Source organism: Loxodonta africana, chromosome 9 (genome assembly GCF_030014295.1).
Source record: "Loxodonta africana isolate mLoxAfr1 chromosome 9, mLoxAfr1.hap2, whole genome shotgun sequence".
Lineage (NCBI taxonomy): Eukaryota > Metazoa > Chordata > Mammalia > Proboscidea > Elephantidae > Loxodonta > Loxodonta africana.
Window position 1 is genome coordinate 79,204,869 of NC_087350.1, and position 22,395 is coordinate 79,227,263.

General features: G+C 42.1%; 1 protein-coding gene across 1 annotated transcript in view; it reads right to left on the reverse strand.

Moving 5' to 3' along the window:
• Positions 1 to 19,228, reverse strand: part of TDRD7 (tudor domain containing 7) — a 65,380-nt gene extending 46,152 nt beyond the window's left edge. The window contains exons 1-4 of the mRNA XM_003407847.3: positions 19,107 to 19,228; positions 8,644 to 8,856; positions 5,746 to 5,887; positions 4,269 to 4,482 (exon numbers count right to left, since the gene is read on the reverse strand). Coding sequence (XP_003407895.1) covers positions 4,269 to 4,482; positions 5,746 to 5,887; positions 8,644 to 8,850 — 563 coding nt within the window. The 5' untranslated portion in view covers positions 8,851 to 8,856; positions 19,107 to 19,228. The remainder of the gene's footprint in view (positions 1 to 4,268; positions 4,483 to 5,745; positions 5,888 to 8,643; positions 8,857 to 19,106) is intronic.
• Between the last annotated feature and the right edge of the window lie 3,167 nt (positions 19,229 to 22,395).

Below are 22,395 nucleotides of genomic sequence, written 5' to 3' on the forward strand. Positions count from 1 at the left end.
ACTAAGATAGTCCCGAATGATCTTGCCTTCTGGTACTCAAGGCCTTGTGTAATTCAATTTCCTTGAGTAATTTGTTTCCAACCAATAGAATACTTCAACGCTGAGGAGGATGACAACTCATGAGATTACAAAAGATCCTAACTTCCATCTTGCTAGAATAATGTCTTCCTTGCTGGCTTTGATGAAGCAAATTGACTTGTTGGGGAGGCCTGTGTAACAAGGAGCTGAAGGCAGCCTTTGGCCAACAGCCAGCTAGGACCTCAGGAACAACCTAAAAGGACCTTAATTGTGCCAGTAATCATGTGAGCAAGCTTGGAAGCAGATCCGTCTTCAGTTGAGCATTCAGCTAAGACCCCAGCCATGGCTGACACCTCGATTCCAGCCTCGTGAGAGACCCTGAAGCAGAGGACCTAACTGGATTCCTGACTCACGGATAATACGACGTAATAAAAGTGTTGTTTTAAACTGCTAAATTTGTGGTAATGTGTTTGTTACACGACAATAGGTAACAAATGCACCAACAAATCTAAATATCAGAACAAAGTCCACTAGCTGCTGTGATGGGGCAACAGGTGTGAAAGCACACAACTGAAGCAACAAACCAAGTTAGAAGACGGAGAGAGGAGGAAGTAGAGAGGCAGTTATTGGCATTTATTACAAAACTATAATAATATGAATAGTTTGGTACTGCAAAAGGATAATCAATGATGCCACATAGAGCCCAGAAACTGCTTCATATATTTACAAGAATTTAGAACTGGTAAAGATAGCATTTCAAACCAGCAGGGAAAGAAAGGACTATGTAATAACTAATTTTAGGACATTTGGCTAACAGAGGAAAAAAAAAAAAAAAAGATCCTACTCATACTATATAGCAAAATAAATTCTGGACGAATTCAAGATTTAAACGTAAAAAATGAAACCATAAAAATCCTAAAGGAAAACAGAAGGCATGTTACATTACATTGCGATGGAAATGTTTTTCTGCGAAAATACTGTCAACATATTACAGACAAAGGGATGTCCTTAATTTATAAACCACTTCTACAAGTTAGGAAGAAAAAGCCAATAGAAAAATTATGCAAAGGACAAAGATAAGTAATTCATAAAAGACCTACAAAGGGGCTAATAAGTATATGATGAAATATATAACTTCTTTAAGAATCAAAATCAAAGAAATGAAAATTAAAGCACAGATACATTTCGTCACCTTTCAAAATAGCAAATTAAAAACAGAAGCCCAATGTTGGCAAGGATATAAGAAATAACTACTTCCAATTCATTTCTAGAAGAATATAAACTGGTATAAACTGTTTGGAGCACAAATCAGTAAGAACAGCCTTAATGTGTACTCCCTTTTACCCATAAATTCTATTCCCACCAATTTATTCTAAGGAGCTAGGCGTGAATATACTCAAGGATTTTTCTATAAATATGTTTATTGCAGAATTATTTATAATAGTGAAAATCATTTATATTCAACCATAAGAGACTGAACAATGGACTACGCTGACATTAAAAATGATAATATAGAAGTATATTTAATAACATGGAAAATGTTCACAAGTTATAAAACAGTAATGAATAGCATGATTCAATTTGTATTTAAAAAAACTTACATACACATAAATTTTTTTAAGAAGTTTTTGTTTTTTTTTTAATGATGTCTGGACTAAAGGCGATTTTTTTCTTCTTTTTACCTTCTTGTACTTTACAAATTTTTCACACCATGTGTATAATTGTTTTGTAATTAGAACAAAGCAATAAATATAATTTTTAGAATGCTTTCTACACATATTTAGTAAATAAGTTATAAACATTCAAGGGTTCAGAAATAATAAATTTACATTCATTTACTTTATCTTAATACTTGAAAGACAGCTTTTTAATCATGTGCCTGTTAGTTAGTGACAGTCATTTATTCCTATCCAAAGTCCAAGCTCTTACCACAATATACATACAGCCATCTCTTGTCTCCTTCTAAACTAATGGGAACCTCAGCCTTCAGCACCATACGTATTCAAGTTTTAGCCATACTGTAACTTTAATAGAATACAATGATCACAAACTGTATTATTTTGGAGATAAACATTTCCTCCCCTCATATGAGGAGTCTGGTGGTGCAGCGGTTAAAGCGCTTGGCTGCTAACCAAAATGTCAGCAGTTAGAACCCACCTGTGGCTCCATGGGAGAAAGATTTGGCAGTTGGCTTCTGTAAAGATTTACTGCCTTGGAAACCCTATGGGGTAGTTCTACTCTGTCCTATAAGGTCGCTATGAGTCGAAATTGACTTGATGGCAGTAGGTTTGGTTTTTTGTTTTTGTTTTCCCTCATATATATATATATATACCAGAGAGACCACAAATCAATCATATAGTCATACTTCTGACCCCTCTCTTTCTATTTTACTGGAGAAGACACATGGTAAACTCAGAGTCAAATTTACAATGATGAATATCAGATACGTTATTTTCTAGAACCTTCTAGCTCATTAAGTGGCAGGCATGAGTTCTTAACTAGAGTTCTTAATAGTGGGCTTCACGGCTCTCCAATCTCCTGAATTTGTGTACAAAGATACATGTACATGTTCAAAAATATATGTATATGTGCATGCTTTTTTTTTTTTTCCCTGAGAAAAGCATTCACAACTTTAATCAGCTTTTCAAAAGGTTTGGTGACCCTAAGTTTAAGTACCTGTCACGACAGGTTTAACTGTTTCTACTACATTGATCTAGAAGTGGAAATTAAAAAAAAAAAACAAAAACTTCTGCTATGGTTGTATTTTGCTAAGAGTAACTTTTTTCATTTTAAAACTAAAAAGGTTGCCCATAACATGTGCTACCAGGTAGTATTTCGATTTCTCTAAAAGTTTTCTTTCTATTTGTATTAGGCTCTTTTTTCAAAAAAAAAAAAAAGATTTGATAAACATGTTTTACAACATCTTGGTCTGTAATTAAAATAGTCTGTAGCATAGTCCATATGAGAGCATTTTAACAGTTGAAGGCAGCAAGGTACACAATTCTACAAACCCTTAAAACTAAAAGCATATAGAAGGCTTCTGAAGTGATTTTTTTAAACTTTTCTATTTTTAAATAATTACAGATTCATGGGAAGTTGGTAAACAACTTACAGGGCAATATCAAAGCCAGGAAACTGAAACCACAGAGTTTATTCACATTTCACCACTTTTATATATACCCTTTTATCTGTGTGTGTGTGTAGTTCCGGAAACCCTGGTGGTGTAGTGGTTAAGTGCTACAGCTGCTAACCAAAGGGTCAGCACTTCGAATCCACCAGGCACTCCTTGGAAACTCTATGGGGCGGTTCTACCCTGTCCTATAGCATCACTATGAGTCAGAATCGGCTCCACGGCACTGGGTTTGGTTTGGTGTGTAGTTCTGTGTAGTTTTATCACATGTATAGATTCATGTAACTACCACCACAATCAACATACAGAACTGTCCCATCACTACACGGCTCTCTCTTACTACCCCTTTATAGTCACAATCACCATATTCCAGGCTTTACAGGTCATACAGTCTCTGCTGCAACCACTCAACTCTACAGGTGTAGCTTGAAAGTAGCCACAGTTAATACGTAAATGAAGGGACATGTATATGTTCTGATGAAGTTTTATTCACGAAAACAAGAAGAGAGCTGGATTTGGCCCATGGGTCTTAGTGTGTCCACTCCTGAGCTACCATATAAAAATCATAAAATTTTTAGATCATATAGCTTAACATTTTCATTGGACAAATGAGGAAACCACAGTTCCAAAAGATTAAATACTTTAACTCATTTAACCTGGTTAGTAAATGGCAGCATCAAAACTCAGACTTTCAGGCTGTCTTCTTACTGCCAGCCCAGTATTCTGAAGCATGGCTGTATGATGCTAGTGTGTAACTGTGGATTACTGGAACACAGTGGAGTATGCAACTCAAGCAGACTTTACTTACTTAAAAAGATTTCCAGAGAAAGTTTTAAGTTATGCTAAAATATAATCTTAAAACAATTATAAGCATTTTTAAAATGAATCTTACAGGGAGCGATTACCAAGGATACAGAGAAAATACAGAATGGAGATAAACTCAGAGAATGACGTTCATGTAGCCAGGAAAAGTGGATCTACTAGTCATGATGCATTCCTCAACTTCATGTGAATTTATATTAGACACAACAGAAAGCATAGCTCTTACCCTGAACATACATTTTTAACATTTATTATCTTAGGTTCACCAAACTTTTCCTTATAGCCCAAGACTAAATACCTGCTGTTGGGAGACAAGGTCACGTGTCTCTGCGTGGGAACATTTTTCACTACTTCGCTTCCAAGAGTCGTGTGTACTGTATAAGGTGGCATTTCGGCACCAGACTTAACTCCAAGAGAGTTTCCTTTATCTCTTAACAGTGCTGGAGGAGGCTTCTTGTTGACAGAAAAATCTGAAGAAAATCCTGGTTGTCTGAGCGTTGCTTTTGGTTTTCCTATGAAGTTACGCATATATAATGGAATCAATTAGCTTCCCAAAACCCTGGTTTTATTACGTGATTCCCCTGACCAGATGTTTTCAGTATCTATCTCAGAACAGTTTGTAAGGACATGAGGAGGTTGCCACTAGAAGAGAAGATTGGCAAGCACTCAGCAGATGAAGTTCCCCAAAATGTGTCACCATCTGCTAGACTAACCGGTTACTTTCCTTCTACTCACCAATTTAACAATTTGGTGGCTGCCACCCCATGTCCTTTCCAAGCCATCACACTCAGTCATACTTCAGCCCTCCCATGTCTTCTCCATCAATCCAGATTCCACCCATCTTTTGAGATCTAAGTTCAAGTCTCCCCTGTGCCAAGAAGCCTTCCACAGCCACTCTCATTCACAGCAATCACTCCCTTGTCTAAAACGTTCATTGTGGCATTCAGTCCTCTACTGTTTTGTATTATCATTGAGCTGTTGTCTTGAGAATTTAAGTGCTCAAGAAACACAGGGTGAGTTGCCTGTTAACACTGAAAAACTCATTGCCGTCAATTCTGACTCATGGCCACCCTATAGGACAGAGGAGAACTGTCCCATAGAGTTTCCAAGGAATGCCTGGTGGATTTGAACTGCCGACCTTTGGGTTAGCAGCTATAGCTCTTAACCACTATGCCAACAAGGTTTCCATAATGCTTGTGTGTACTATATAATTCACAGTTTTCTGGAAACAGAGGTTTTGTACTAAAAGATATGATTTGCTAAAGACAATACTAAATCATTAAGTTCTTGGTTAGTCGAACATCTAGATGAGGCTTTCCCCCAAATAACCTAAAAGAATAAAGCCAAACTTGGTTATAGTAAGTTTCATTAAAATCTGCTTCGAGTTGTTTCACAATGAGTAATTACTTCATTTGGTAATTCATGTTCATCTCATTCACTCAATAATTTCAAATGAAATATGAGGTTTCAGATTTTTCTCTTGACATGAATGTTAACACATATAAGATGTTCATCATGAACACAAGCAACATTTCCACCATTCTTTTTAGCAGGTATTCATACCAAAACCAAACCAAGCCAGGGCCATTGAGTCGATGCCAACTCATAGCGACCCTATAGGACAGAGTAGAACTGCCCCATAGAGTTTCCAAGGAGCGCCTGGTGGATTCGAACTGCCGACCCTTATGGTTAGCAGCCGTAGTACTTAACCACTACACCACCAGGGTTTCCACAGGCGGCAGGCTTAAAGATTTTTGCATGAAAGAAACCCTTACCTTCTAGAAAAAACGGCATGGTTTTCTTCACTCTCATCTGGCAATTAACTTGCCTCCCCACTTTCCTTTTAGAACTCCTCTGGCGAGCCACAAGTTGGGCAATTCTCGCAGTTTCTGTGCACGCCACAGCATAGCAGGTTATCTATTCATGACAGGCAGGGTGAGGGGAGAGACATTTTTTAGTTCATTGCTGCCCAGAAGTCAATTTGGGACAGCGTACCTGTCCCAAATCAAGCTATATACAAATCATCATGTCTCTCTTTCCTTGATAATGTTAGAGCAAACTTGCATTTTCTACCAGGGTTGAATCAAGCATAATTGAGAGTACATTTAATCATCTTCTTTCCCCAAGTTAAAATTTTCATTCATTCCTTAAACAAGTATTTATTAAGTATCTACAATGTGCTGGGTACTATGGGATTAACAAGTGAATCCGAAGAAACCTGTTTTTCATTTCAAGAGTGATAATTCATGGAATACTAAGTGTCCTGCATACATTACCTTATATTGTCCGTGAGATATATTTTATTCCCATTTTACATATGGAAAAGTAGAGGCTTAGGCAAGTTAAGCAACCTTCTCAGGTCACACAGCTACGTTCTCTCGGATCCATTATTAACTTATTTATTCATTCAGACATTTGAACATTCTTGTGTTCACCACGTTTATTAAGTATCAACTATTAGGGGTAAAAAAGTCTCTCATCCTCAAAAAACTTGTGAAGGCAAAAGAGAAAGGCGAAGAGACTAAATACAAAACGCTGATACTCCTGAGTCTTAGGCAGCTGTATTACAAGATGCCAAGGAGACAGAAAGGAGGGCTTCCACTGGGGAGGGTCAGGGAAGGAGATTCTCTGACACTGCAGCAATTTTATTACTAATATTTAATAAATTACATTAATGTATACCTTTTCTTTGTAAAAACCATTGTAGACAAGGCTAACTTCCCCTCTGACAACTCCCCTGATCCTGGCTTCTTTTTGCCTCCTCCACCCTTCCCTTCCTATTACCAGTTTTGGTGAGAAATACTCCAGACCTATCCTACGTACCTACATACACAGAAGTGTACCCAGGAAAAATGCTGTCATTTGGGGTAGGTGTGTTTTTATTTTTCTTTTGGGTGGTGGTTTGTCTACATTCTATCATACTGTCCACTGAGTAAATACCAAGAACTGAAACTGCTGGCTCACAGAGTATATGCAATAAAAGATCTCTCTACTACCACCAAATTGCCCATATTATATATAAAACATTTTCATCCAGAGAAACCAAAGGATTTAAAATTGTTGAATAATTTGATCATACTCGACAGCACTGGGTTGGGTGGCATGAAGGACAGACCAGGCCAGAGAGGGAAGGGACTAAGACAGACGAACTGCAGGGAGGCTCTTGCAATCATCAAGTGAGGAATGATCAATTAGGAGTTGAACTGGGATCCAGACAGGATACGCAAGGCTGAGGTCAAACGGTGAGAATTTCGAAGTGCCTGTTAGATTGGGTACGCATTAGAGACCTTGGCAAAAACAGTGGTAACAGGTTTGTATGTGGATGGGTGTGGCATTTAGGCAGGTAAGGCCTCCAGAACAGCTATTTTGTCTGAATGGTGAGACTGGGTAAATTTCAACTTTAAAAAGTTTTATTTAATGTGGTTAAAAACCTATTTTTACAATGCAAAGAATCTGGGGGTAAAATAAAAGACATCAGAGTTCTAGGCTGTGCTCTGGATGCTGCACTATCACTACCCATCTCAAACCCCTTAGCTAGTACTTTTCGGTTCAACTTCTAGTTATGAAGTTATATGTGCTGAACAAGCAATTAAAAATGGGTTTGACTGAAGAAAAAACATTCTTTTGTGGTTATAAGAGGGGGGAGGGAGGGGGTGGGAGAGGGGTATTCACTAATTAGACAGTAGATAAGAACTACTTTGGGTGAAGGGGCAGACAGCACACAATACAGGGGAGGTCGGCACAACTGGACTAAACCAAAAGCAAAGAAGTTTCCTGAATAAACTGAATGCTTCAAAGGCCAGTGTAGCAGGGGCAGGGGTTTGGGGACCATGGTTTCAGGGGACATCTAAGTAATTGGCATAATAAAATCTATTAAGAAAAAATTCTGCATCCCACTTTGAAGAGTGGCATCTGGAGTCTTAAACGCTAGCAAGCAGCCATTTAAGATGCAACAATTGGTCTCAACCCGCCCAGATCAAAGAAGAATGAAGAACACCAAGGACACAAGGCAATTACGAGCCCAAGAGACAGAAAGGGCCACATGAACCAAAGACCACATCATCCTGAGACCAGAAGAACTACATGGTGCCAGGCTACAACCAATGGCTGCCCTGACAGGGAACACAACAGAAGACCCCTGAGGGGGCAGGAAAGCAGTGGGATGCAGACCCCAAATTCTCATAAAAAGACTAGACTTAATGGTCTGACTGAGACTAGAAGGACCCCGGTGGTCATGGCCCCCAGACCCTCTGTTGGCCCAGGACAGGAACCATTCCCGAAGCCAACTCCTCAGACGTGGATTGGGCTGGACAGTGGGTTGGAAAGGGATGCTGGTGAGGAGTGAGCTTCTTGGATCAGGTGGACACTTGAGACTATGCTGGCATCTCCTGCCCGGAGGGGAGATGAGAGGGTACAGGGGGTTAGAAGCTGGCGAAATGGACACGAAAAGTGAGAGTGGAGGGAGAGAGCGGGCTGTCTCATTACAGGGAGAGTAACTGGGAGTATGTAGCAAGGTGTTTTTTAGCAAGGTGTATATAAGTTTTTGTGTGAGAGACTGACTTGATTTGTAAACTTTCACTTAAAGCGCAATAAAAATTATTAAAAAAAAAAAAATCACCCACACAAAAAAAGAATGGGTTTGAGCCTTCTGACATGTAAAATTAACTTCTTACCTCTCCAGATCTACTAATCTCTATCCTGACAACTGCTGGCACACTTCTCAGGTAGGCTTCTAGCGTAGGGTAACCCAGCTGCTTGAACGGGATCCAGTCTCCAGTCAAGGATCTGTACTCTCCTTGGAGCCGGGGGAGTGCGATTCCATTCTTATGAGACTGCAGAACAGCCCGCAGCATCTTCGAAACCAGATCTGCTTCCAGCATCTTCACCTGTACGGATGCAGCAGCAGGTTACTATAATCAGGTTTGTTAGTCTATGAATTCAAATAGATTCTCAGACCTGAAACTCGTTAGGTTATTCCATAAATCATTACCGAATATTTTCTGTGTTATTACGATACAGGGAAATAACCACTATGATAAGAAGAGTAGAGAATATCATGAGCACACAGGGGAAAGTCAAAAGTCACAAAGTCAACCCTGGGGAGGGACTGTATCAGGGAACGTTTCCCAGCTGAAGGGAGGCCTGAATGGAGTCCTGAAGGACAAGATGGAATCAGCCAGGCAACGAGGAAAAGGGTGGAGAGATGAGGAATGGTTATCAGCCCCAAGTAAAGGGGACAGGATGTGCAAAAGCACAGAGATGAGAGAGAAGTACATGGTATGCTCTGGAAATCCCACACAGTTAAGTGGCTGGCGTGGGGCCTTGGTGGTTCAGCGACAGAACTCGCGCTTTCCATGAGGGAGACCGGGGTTCAGTTTCCAGCCAGTGCAACTCATGCACAACCACCAGCCACCTGTCAGAGCAGGCCTGCAGGTTGCTGTCACGCTGAACAAGAACAGGTTTCACTGTAGGTTCCGGACTTATACAGACTAGGAAGAAAGGCCTGGCAATCTACTTCTGAAAATCAGCCAATGGAAATCATGTGATCATAACAGTCCCATCTGCAACCGATCATGGGGATGGCACAGGACCGGGCAGTGCTTCGTTCTGCTGTGCATGGGGTCACCAGAAGTCGGGCCAACTTGATGGCAACAACAAGTGGCTGAACAAGACTGAATAAGGACGCCAAGCTGAGGACTTAGAGATGGGGTTGGGAGACGCAGGAAAGGACAGACTCTGAAGAAACTACTATGTTATGCTAATGTGCTTGCATTTTTGCCAAAAGTAACACGGGGCCTTAGATGTTAAATAGGGGAATAAAATGATCAGCTCTGTATTTTAGAAAGTGGGGAAGATAAATTGGAAAAGAGTAAGACAAACAAATTATAAGAATTCTTGGAAACATGGAGGACCTGAAAACGGGACCTTGGGAATAAATGAAAATTAATTTGAGAGCTAATTAGGTGGTGGAATCAACAGGAATTGATTAACCAGATCTGGATGATGTACTACACACCAAAAATGATGACTTTTACTGTACAGAAAGCACACTTCAATAAACCTGAAAACAAATAAAACCAAGCTCCTTGCAACTGTGCCCCTTTGCAGTCAATCAATTTTCCCCTGCCCCCCTCCCCCAGAGCCCCAGCTCCCGGCAACCACTAATCTGCTTTCTGTCACTACAGATTAGTTTTGCCTGGTGTTTTTGAATTTCATCCATGTTACCGCCTTTGTCAGCAATTCATTCCTTTTTATTGGTGGATAGCGTTCCACTGGAAAGCTGGGGGCGTAGTGGTTAAGAGCTACATACAACCCCTAACCAAAAAGTAGGCGGTTTGAATCCACCAGGCACTCCTTGGAAACCCTAGGGGGCAGTTCAACTCTGTCCTATAGGGTCTCTTTGAGTCAGAATTGACTCGATGGCAATGGGTTTGTTTGTTTTTTTTAGTGTTCCACTATATGGATATACCACAATTTGTTTATTCATTGAAAAGTTGATAGACTTTTGGGTTGCTTCCAATTTGAGGTATTATAAATAAAGCCACTCTGAACATTCATATACAAGTCTTTGGCAAGACTTGCTTTTATTTCTCTTGTATAAACTCTGAGATGTAGATTCTCTAAAAATTTAAAACCCATTAATACTTGGAGGAAAGTATTATTCTTATTCCATAGAGGAAATAACTAAGGCTGAGAGAAGTTAAATAACTTAACCAAGATATCACAGGAGGTAGGGATGCCAGGATTTTGGGCCCTGTTCTGTTTGATGCCAAAGACCACATTCTTCCCATTTTATCAGCCTGCCTACTGCTACTGAAAAAAAAACCTTGAGGGATTAACAACAAATGGGGACCAAGAAAGACAGTAAGCATAGAGAAGAGGGGGGAAAAAAAGGTGATGTGAAATCAATAGTGGACTTGACCTAGTCATAGGGGCGGTGTGGATTCTGAGTCAGTGGGACAGCTAGAGGCAGGCACGGTAAGGAGCAGACAGAAAATTCAAAGAGAAGACGGCTGCGTAGTCTGAGCACCTCCCTGCCCTTAAAGTGCCTACTTTGAATGAGTGTGCTAGGGAGCAGGAAAGGGAGGGGGACTTTAGGACTTACAGTTAAAGGTTGCCATATGTTAAGTATGAAGTAGAAATTCTGGCTATTATATAGTAAACTCCTGATTACAGGGGAAATACTTTGATTCACGACGGTTCATGACTCAACAGTCAAAGATCACCGAGTTTTTATTCTACAGTTACTTCCTCAAATAGTAAAAATAGCGGAAGCTGAGGAAGTTTTAATTTGTGAGAGCAGAAACTAAAAGATCACTTGCTAACTTCCCCATGCCAGGTGTCTCAACTTTCTCTCTTTGATCTCTACCTTTCCCACCTATCTACTCTCTCCTTCACTTCAAAACCAATCCATCCCACCTACTCATCCAGAGCTCTTCTGAGTAAAATGGAGCTTTTTCATTGTTGCATATCTGCATATCTAAGTGGGCCTTGGATACTAATTACATACACATATGTGTAGACATCTACCACCCGCCTGTCAGTCCGCTGTACTGTGGTGGCTGTGTGTTGCTATGATGCTGGAAGCTATGCCACTGGTATTTCAAATACCAGCAGGGTCCCCCACAGTGGACAGGTTTCAGCAGAGCTCCCAGACTAATAGGCCAGAAAGAAAGGCCTAATAATCTACTCCCTGAAATTAGTCAATGAAAACCCTAAGGATCACAACAGAATACTGTCCGATACAGCACTGGAAGAGGAGTCTCCTAGGTTGGAAGGCACTACACAAAGTCTACAGTAAGAGCTCAATAAATAATTACTAAATGAATGAATGAGAAATTCTCTATCTACCTAACACCACTGCTTTTCCTTCCTACTCACTGCAATATAATGAATAGCTACTAAAGGAAAAACCTTGAGTCCAATTTATTAAAAAACTATTTGTAAATTTTAATGATTGTTATAAACTGATTGAGACAGTCAATTGTGTCATTTAACTGTGGCTGAGAACTGTCAGGTAGATTATTTCAGGGCCTTTCCACTCTGAGCCAGTTTTCTCAAGGAGCAGACCCAGGTCAAGACCACAGTGTTACTGTAAGGCACCTACGCATTCTGATGGGCAGGAAGCATTGCTTGAGTACTGGTGAATGTTTCATATATATTATATATATTCTTGCTTTTCACAAGCACACAGATGCTGCTGGGATTCGTGAAACAACTGCTATTGAATTCACAATAGCGTTTGGTAGCTATACATTTATCGACCAATGGATATTAAAAGTATATCTACTAGTATGTGAGGTTTCATAAATGTTTTTCAAAAGCTTAAAAAAAAAAAAAGAAGGACCTTGCACTTGAGAAGGCTGGGAAGCTCTGCTTGACCACCAGGCTGCAATTTGTAAATTAAGTGTCCTCCTCCTCCTTTTTTTTTAAAAAATTTTTATTGTGCTTTAAGTGAAAGTTTACAAGTCAGTCTCTCATATAAAAATTTATACACACTTTGCTATATGCTCCTAGTTGCTCTCCCTCCAATAAGACAGTACACTCCTTCTTTCTACTCTTTATTTTCGTGTCCATTTGGTCAGCTTCTGACTCCCTCTGCCCTCTCATCTCCCCTCCAGACAGGAGCTGCCCCCAAGTCTCATGTGCCTACTTGATCCAAGAAGTTCACTCCTCGCCAGTATCATTTTCTATCACATAGTCCAGTCCAATCCCTGTCTGAAGAGTTGGCTTTGGGAATGGTTCCTGTTTTCGGCTAACCCAAGGTCTGGGGACCATGACCTCTGGGGTCCTTCTAGTATCAGTGAGGCCATTAAGTCTGGTCTTCTACGAGAATTTGAGGTCTGCATCCCACTGCTCTCCTGTTCCCTCAGGGGTTTCCTGTCAGGGCAGTCATCAGTTGTAGCCGGGCACCATCTAGTTCTTATGGATTCAGGCTGAAGTAGTCTCTGGTTTACGTGGCCTTTTCTGTCTCTTGGGCTCATAACTACCTTGTGTCTTTGGTGTTCTTCATTCTCCTTTGCTCCAGGTGGGTTGAGACCAATTGATGCATCTTAGATGGCCGCTTATTAGCGTTTAAGACCTCAGATGCCACTCTCCAAAGTCTCCCCTTTTTAAAAGTATGCTATCTTTCATGAAATACTGTAACTCTCTATTTGCAAACAACTTTTTGGAGGGTAGGGTAGTCTCTTGGGCTGTAAGCTGAGAATCCCAGAGCTGGTGAGAAGGAGTAGGAAGCTGCGAGACCTGGAAGGGTAACTGCTGTTGTCATCAGATGTGTGCCTTGTTCTAATCCTTCTCAATTTCTTCAGTCCCGTTTGCAATTCCTACATTATTAGCAATAGAATTCTACGCACTGAACCAAAAAAGTTAAATTTAAAGCTTTAAAAAAGTTACCATTTTCTAATATGCTATATTACCTTAAAATGCTCTAATTTTCATTAAATCCTTGGCCATCATGGAATTTTTTGAGATTTTGTGAAGATGGCAATTACACTTCCAAGAGCTTTTTAAAAAGGTACCTGAAAAGACTTTCCTTTAAGTATAAAAATCAAGTTTATCTTGGATGTCATCCATTAAGAGGAAAATTATCATTGGAATTGCAACTATTAGGGTCCCCAAAGCAAATTTTTAGGCATTCCCCCAAAAAATCAAGTTTGGAATTTTCTCTAAAGTGGCTTCCCAGATTTTTAAGCTGTAATTTTCACCTTTCAACTCTCTTCTCCCCATCTTTTTATCCTCTAAAAGTATTACGATACATGTAATTTTGAGTTTAAAAGAATTCAAATTAGTTTTATTTTGAGAACCTGAGACTGTCAGGCAGGCCCTGGTAACCATAAGTTAGACTAGGGTGGGAAAAGTAAGTCTGGCCTTCACTGTTTTAGAACACAGGTTCTCAATTTAAAATCCCTAAGGGTTTCCCTAGATCATATGGGAGGTTGCTTGAGTTGAATATTGAGTCCCTGGGTGGTACAACCTGTTAACATGCTGGGCTGCTAACTGAAAGGATGGAGGTTTGAGTTCACCAGAGGCACCTTGGAAGAAAGGCCCGGTGATCTACTTCTGAAAAAATCAGCCATTAAAAACCCTACAGAGCACAGTTCTACTCTGACACACATGAGGTTGCAATAAGTCAGAGTCAACTCAAAGGTGACTGGTATGGTATGAGTTGAATAAGAATCCTGAAAAGCTGAGTAAAGTGAAGGTGGGTCTGAGGAATTATTTAATCAGAGCACCTTTGATTTCAAAGTCTGACCAAGGTCAGCTAGCAAAGACTTTACTTAGTTGAGGGGAAAGAAAATGACCACAACAGATCGCACTTGACATTCTGGCCTCACTTCCTTCTTCTCACTCTCTTTTTCTTTCTCCTTTTCTTGCCTCTTTCTGATTGACAAGCATCAAAAGTACAGTTTTATGTGCTTTAGCACAATACTTGGCATTCAGAAGTTCCTTAGTAAAAAAATTTTTCCTTGAAGCAGGGTGTGGATGGGTAGCTACCCGTGAATAGAATTAAATGGCTAAGTGTGCCATGACATAAGCAATGGTATATTGGAGAAACTTTCAGTACAGCATTAAATCTAAAATATCAGAAACTTCCCAGATTTTTGAACTTGCTTCATGAGCATACTTACAAATTGGTAAGCTTGGTAAGAAAGCCGTTGGGTCTTCTTCAAGATTTCTCCTCTAACTAGTGGGCAACAAGTCACTTCACTGCTTTGGCAAAGGGTCTTGAAGCAGAGATCCCCTGCCAGGTGTACAATTCCAGACTGCCCAGGGATACTGCCTGGCTTCAGAACATAGCACAGCATGGTGGGCCCAACTTCAGAATAGAGACCTGGGAGAGTCATGCCATATTAGTGGGCACCTTAACACTATCTCCTCCAAACTCAGGAAGCTGAGGCCCAGGGTAATTGTTCCAAATCTCACATATTTTTACAGCTATAACCAAAGTAAGAATCCAGGTCTCCTGGCTCCCAAGCTAGGGCTTCCTTTCAGACCACTGTTCCTGAAAGGGCTGGCTTCTGAAAGTAAATTCTGATTCAGAGATCCTGTGGCTTTCTTAGGGATTATCTCTTAATGTGGCATAAAACAGGGACCTTCCACATTCCAATTTAAAGGTGTGACACCCAAATAAAAAAATTGTGCTGGCTTGCCAAAAAAAATCAATGGTATCACTTGCTATCTCCTTTTATTATTTCATTCTGTCCCTTTCCTCTTTGCTACACAATTAATTATGAGTACTCCAAGACACTAATAATGTATAAGAAGTGGGGACGGTGAATAGGAGAAAGTAATGACCTTTACTTTCCTTTAGGGAAAGCAAGATTTAAACAATTTAAAATAGCGTAAACTACTTCTTTCAATCAAAACTGTATTTTTAAAATTCATAGCTTTTCTCTTTAATACTTCTGAAAATGGCCCCAAGAAAGTCTTTACCATTGATCCCACCTCCCTCATAGTTTACATGTTATCTGCTTCCTAGCCAAACCTACTGCCTTCAAGTCCATTCCAACTCACAGCGACCCTATAGGGCAGAGAACTGCCCTATAGGGTTTCCAAGGCTGTAATCTTTATGGAAGCAGACTGCCACACCTTTCTCCCACAGAGCAGCTGGTGGGTTCAAACTGCCAACCTTTCGGTTAGCAGCTGAGTGCTTAAGCACTGTGCCATCAAGGGTCCTCTGCTTCCTATGGCTAGAGTTCAGTCACTAGTAATTCCCAAAGACCTTTAGCCAAGCTACTCTGGCTCTCATTTATGCTCTTCTTCCTAAATTCCTCTTTTCTCAATTATTTCCAACTGTTCTATTTGACTCAGCTTCTTCATCACATTGTTCATGTCCTGAATTTGATTGTAGAGTGGCACACAATTCCAAAATAAATCTGAAGAATTATTAAGAGTATACTGAAATCACCAAGCAACCTCTCTTACCTTCTCTGTTCAGAGCAGGGCTTTGAACTAGTGGATAGAACCAATTCTGAGAACCACTAGCAGAACAGTGGTTCTCAAAATTTATTATACATAAGAATAATCTGGGGATCTTATCAAAATGTAGATTCTGATTCAGTATATCTGAGGTGAAAATGCAAATTCTTAGCAGGGGTTTGAACCAGAATGAGGTCCAAAGCCCTGGTTCAGGGTATTTGAGTATCTCCTTAGCATGTATGCTTCTGGTAACTACTACCCCTCTCTTTGAAGACACTATTTTATCAATGTCAGGCCCCTAAAGTCTCAGAAAGACTTTAGACGTTATCTAGTGTGACCCAAACCCCTCATTTTACAAATCAATAAACTGAGCCTCCGAAAGGTATGGCTTTCATCAAAGACCTTTCAGGCTGACTTCTACTTGTTACCACCTGAACTACTCCTTCACTGAACTTTCCTAAAGGCAAGATAATAATTAATGTACTCAGGTATACTTCCTTAGGGTTTCTTTAGGAAGCGTGTTTCTTTTTTATTCTTGTCTTCAAGCCCCAAAGTATGCATGCACATTTAACTATATAGCAAAGAATGTGTAAGTAAGGGTTTTCCATAAATCTACATACTGGAGAACCCTGAGATGATAAAGTGGCTTAGTCAGGAATGTGGATCTTAATCCTAGTTCTGCTACTAATTAGCTGTGTTCCTTTGAGCAAGTCATTTCAAATCTCTTTCTTTACATGGAAGACAAAGAGAGTGGGCAGGATTCATGATTTTCAACTTTGCTTGAAGTCCTTCAAAGCAAAACTGAGGTCCAAGGACCTAATGGAAACCATGGGTTTGCTTACTCATGACAAAGCTGCAAAAGCTAAGTTTGCTTTGGGGCCACCTGGGGTTTCTTATGCTTATCAGATGCTCTGACTGGCAGATATACACATCTTCTACTAAAAATCGCAAAATACATGAAAAAAATACATGAGTTACTTTTAAATAGTTTGAAAGACAAAAAAAAAAAAAAAAAAAAAAGGCCCATGAATAAATAATAAAAAGAACAAAACTTTCGAAAGTACGAAGGTGGGAGAGAGGAGAAGGTAGGTTTCACTCAAAAAAAAAAAAAAAAAAATCACATAAATATAAAATTAGATTTCACTCCAAGGACCAAGGAGCTTCTGTCTTGTATTTATCTGCTGAGCTTCAAAGTGCCCAGATGCAATGCACTCACTCTGTGTCAAATCTCAGTTCTTGGAAAGACCAACTGCTCAAGCACAGATTTGGGTTAGAGTAGGATTATAAAGCATTTTTTCCCTTTATATTCATATTAAGTTCCCAACTAGATTATACTGCACACAGAACTTAAAGAGAGGTCCTTCAAGGAGTTTACATTTCCTGGTGCAGAATACAATAGTTCATTCAGGCAAATTCAACCAATACACTTAAAAGGGCATTAGCAGGGATTACATTTCATTTCCAATCTACAGGGACTGAAGTCAGAAGGCACTGCCAAGTGCTGCATCACAGCCTCACTGTGTTTAACTAGCAAAGAAAAGGCTGTGGAGGGAGGCCAAAGGGCCTTGGACTGGTGTTCAGGAGATACAGGTTCTAATCCAGAGGCCCCAGGAACAATTCCCTGCACCTAGCACAGCACTTTGGAGCTCTGGTGGCACAGTGGTTAAGAGCTACAGCTATTAACCAAAAGGTCGGCAGTTTGAATCCACGGCTCATTGGAAACTCTATGGGGCAATTCTACTCTGTCCTATAGGGTCGCTATGAGTCGGAACTGACTCAATGGCTAAGGGTTTTTTTTTGAGGGGGGTGTTTAGCACAGTGCCTTGCATGTAACTGATGCTCAGTGAATGTCTGTTGAGGGAAACTGCAAACATCTCCAACGTGTGCCAATTTATATTCATATAAAAATAGAGAACTTAAAAATATGTTCTTGCCCAACTGAAGCCCAAGTATGTAAAATATGGGAAGTTAGAGGGAAGAAAGTTAACCTTTCTTTATTATCATGAGCCAAAGAGCTTACAGTAATATCACAAAAGCCTTGCAAAATAAGTTAAATATTTCCATTTGATACATATGAAAACCAGGCTCAGAGAAGTATGCAGTTTGTTCAAGATTACACAATTAGCAAATGGAGGAGCTGGGATTCCAACCCAGGTCTGCAAACCCAGGCCCTTTTTATTATGTAAGATTTATACATCAAGGCAGTTCGGGGAGAGGCTAGGGATTGGGGTCTAAATTACACCTCTGCCAGGAAGCTGTTACATATCCACAGGTAGAGCCCCTCTCTTTTCTGCAGTTCTTCCACTTGTATGATGGGGGTAATGAGAGAGATCAGTGGTGTTTTGGTTTTGTTACATTTTGTAGGGGCAGTTATCAGAATCCTTTCCTGCAGGGACTTTTTCTATTATACATATTCTCCTTCCTGGCTCTTGGAAAATTATTTGAGTGGTACCCATGGCTATTAATGGATCTGAGCAGAAAAGCTGGGATGGCTCCAAGCCCCCTTCCCAGCAAGTTGAGGCCGAGAACCTGACCCTGCTGGAGGATCCTGGTGCAAGTTAAGGGACCGCTTACTCGTGGATTTCTGTTTCCCACTTATTTTGGTGCTTTGTACCCACCAGGTGCACACGGGTTGACAGGAATGTATTTGTGTCCTCTCTTTTTATTACTTTAGCGGCCTGCGCGGGCGGGTCTCGATAGTATAGAGTCTGTAAAGAGAAGTCCGTGCCTTTAAGAAATTTAAAGCCTATGGTGTACAACACAAGCGTTCAAACAGCCGCGGTTCGGCTCGCCCTTGCTCCGGCGGCTCTCAGCCGTGGTCCGCCGCGCCGGTACCGGGAACCACTTCCTGGTCAGCATCTCCCGCCCCTGTCCACACCCCCATTGCTGCATTCAGCCCTCTGCACCGAGTTTCCCAGGCGGCAGGAAGGTCTGTCCGACTCCCCGGTGAATGCGCAGCACGGCCCCAAGCGGCCGGGGGAGGGCTCCCATCAGAAATTTACAACACAACGCTCTGGAACTCCAACTCCTCCGGCCCCCAGTCCGGCTTCCAGGGCTGGGGATCGGCGCATCCCCTGCGGCTGCAGGAAAGACGCCCTGAGCCAGTTCGAGCCCCGCCAGGGCCAATGCCCCGCTGGTGACCCGGGCGCGCCGCGCCCGCCCGAGACCTCGCTCTGCACCTGTCGCGCCCGGAGCCCGCAGGACCTGCGCTCACCTAGTTCCGGGGGCCGATGGCCCGTCCCCGCGCTCCTGGGTCCAGCTCCCGCCGCCGTCTCAGCCAGGGCCACAGCCGCGGGCGCCGCCCACTTTCGGTTTCCCCGCACTGACCCAGCGGCCGCTGCCGCGGCTGGGGCATCACCTCAAGCCCCCGCCCCGCCCCCTCGGCCCCGCCCCGCTCCGCCCCGCCCCGAGGGCTGCCCGGCCTCGTCTCTGCGCACGCGCGGGCGCCGTGGCCGCGTCGGCCCACGCCGGCGTCCCCGCGTGGGAAGAGAAACCGACACCGCCTAGCGGTTTCTGCGCGTGCCCACGCACGGGCGGACGGCGGAAGGCGACCCAGGACGGGCATCGGCGCGCCTCCTCGTGGGCGACGCAAGTACCGGCGGGTCGGGAGGGCCCGGGACGTCCAGGGAGCGTGGGCAGCTTCTCGCCGGCAATCGGCGCGCTGCTTCTACGTGTTGTGCTCACCTGCTCTTTCGGACATTTCCTTCAGCTCTTGCTCATTCTTTTCTTCAGCATCTGGAGAACATGCTTTTTATTCTTCAACTCATTTCCTTAAGGACTTCTCTCAAAAGTCACCCTTTCAGAGACGGTGGCCATACTCTGAAATTTCACCCCACTTCCCTGACGTTGTCTAGCTCCCTTCTCAGCTTTGTTTTTCTTCTTAGTACCTGTTTAACACACGGTATATGTTTTACTTATCTTTTTATTGTCTATTGCCTCCTAAGGGAGCGTTGATGGTTCAGTCGTAGAATTCTTGCCTTCCAAGTGAGAGACCCATTTTAGATTTTGGCCAGTGAACCTCAGGGCACCCACCACCTGTCTGCCAGTGGAGGCTTGTGTGTTGTTAGGATGCTGAACAGGTTTCAGTGGAGCTTCCAGACTGAGACAGACTAGGAGGAAAGGCCTGGCAATCAGCTTCTGAACATCAGCCAGAGAAAACCCTATGGATCATAAGAGTCTGACCCACGACCTGGCAGTGTGCGTCAGGTCACCATGAGTAGGGGCCTAACTCCATGGCAGCTAACAAAACATCCTCCCAAATTAAAGCTCTATGAGCACAGGGATCTTTGGTCTGTTCCCTAATCCATTCCCAGAGCGTGGGTTAGTGCCCTGGCATGTGATCAGCCTTAAATAACTATTTGTCAAATTCACTCATTAATTATAAAATTATTGAACATCTAGTATCTATTTACTTATTTCTACTGAATAATTAGTTCAACTTTTTTTTTTATTGTACTTCAGACAAAGGGTTACTGAACAAACTAGCTTCTTATTAAACAATGTACATAATGTTTGTGACATTGGCTGTCAACACACACTCCATCTTGACCTTGGGTTCCCCATTACCAGCTTTCCTATCCCCCGCTGCTTTGTCATCCTTGCCCCCGAGCTGGTGTGCCCATTTAGTCTCGTTTTGTTTTATGGGCCTGTCCAATCTTTGGCTAAAGGGTGAACCTCAGGAGTGACTTCAGTACTGAGTTAAAAGTGTATCCGGGGGCCATACTCTCAGGGTTTCTCCAGTCTCTGTCAGGCCATATAAGCCTGGTCTTTTTTTGTCAGTTAGAATTTTGTTGTACATTTTTCTCCAGCCCTGTCCGGGACCCTCTATTGTGAAACCTGTCAGAGCAGTCTGGGGTGGTAGCCGGGCACCATCTACTTGTGCTGGACTCAGACTGGTGGAGGCTGTGGTAGATCTTGTATCTTTAGTTTTCTTCATTCTTCCTTGCTTCCGAAGGGGTGAGCCCAGTGGAGTATATCTTAGATGGCCACTCACAGGCTTTTGAGACCCCAAATGCTACTCATCAGATTAGAACATAGAACATCTTCTTTATAAACTATGTTATGCCAGTTGAGCTAGATGTTCCCCGAGACCATGGTCCTCACAGCCCCCAGTCCCTCAGGGAGTTTGGATGTGTCTGCGGAGCTTCCATGACCTTGCCTTGTACCAGTAGTGCTGGATTCCCCATTATTGTGTACTGTCTTACCCTTCACCAAAGTTTCTACTTATCTATTGTCTAGTTAATGTTTTTCCCTCCCCACCCCTGCCCTCCCTGCTAACCATCAAAGATTGTTTCTTTCTGTGTGTAAACCTTTCCGTGAGTTTTTATAATAGTGTTCTCATACATTATTTGTCTTTTTGTGATCGACTTACTTCACTCAGCATAATGCCCTCCAGATTCATCCATGTTGCGAGATGTTTTGCAGAGTCATCGTGTATTAGTTCAGCATTTACTGAGCACCACATTGAACATTGCTATGCATTCATTCTATGTGCGCTTACTGTGGGCCTGAGTGTTCAACCAGAGTTGTTTTTTTATAGCTTTATTGAGGTATAAGTGACACATAATAAACTGCACATGTGTAAAGTGTACAGTCTGATGTTTTGACATATGTATACACCTGTGAAACCATCAGTGCAATCAAAATAATGAACATATCTAGCACCTTAAAAAGTATTCTCATGCCCCTTTGTAATCTCTATTTCCTGTCCTTCCCTGTTCCCTGAACCACTAACCTGCTTTCTGTCACTATAGATTAGTTTGCGCTTCTAGAGTTTTATGTATAAAATGGAATGATACTTTCTGTACTCTTTTTTTTTTTTTTTTGGACTGATTTTTTCACTTAGCTTAATTATTTTGAGAGTTATCTGTTATGTATAGCAATAGTTCATTTCTTTTTATTGCTCAGTAGATGCCTGCAATGCAGTGAATTACTTAATATGGCCCTTCTAGCCACAGTCTTTGTAACTTCCACCAAATGCCTGGGTGGGACTATACAAATAAGGTGCTTGTGGGCCCACCAAGGGCATTGGATAGCTTGCTAATAATGTAAATAAGGTGCATGGCACCCTTGTTGGTGTGGGACCATGCATATAAGGTGTATGGAACTCTAGTGAGGGGATTAGTCAGTTTTGCCATCCTACTAGGCTTAAAATGAGCCATCCTAGAGGCAGGAAGGGGAGATATCACCACCACCAAAAAAGAAAAGCCAGGAGTGGAGCATATCCTCTGGACCTGGTGGCCCTCCTAGATCCAGGAGACAGAGAGAGAGAGAGATGTAACACTGGAGATGGCAAGAGATGGTGAGAAGCAGCAGTAAAGAAATTGTGGCAGCAAAGGCAGCAGACCTAGGAGACTGGCAGGAGACAGTGCAGTGGCCTTCCTGGCCACGGAGTGAGAAAGCTGAGCGCCTTCAAGCAGGAGGCTTCCTGGCAGAGTGAGGTGCCTCCGGGCACTTGATGGCAGAGCTAGGCTCACCACTGACCCGTGGAATGGAGGGAGGGA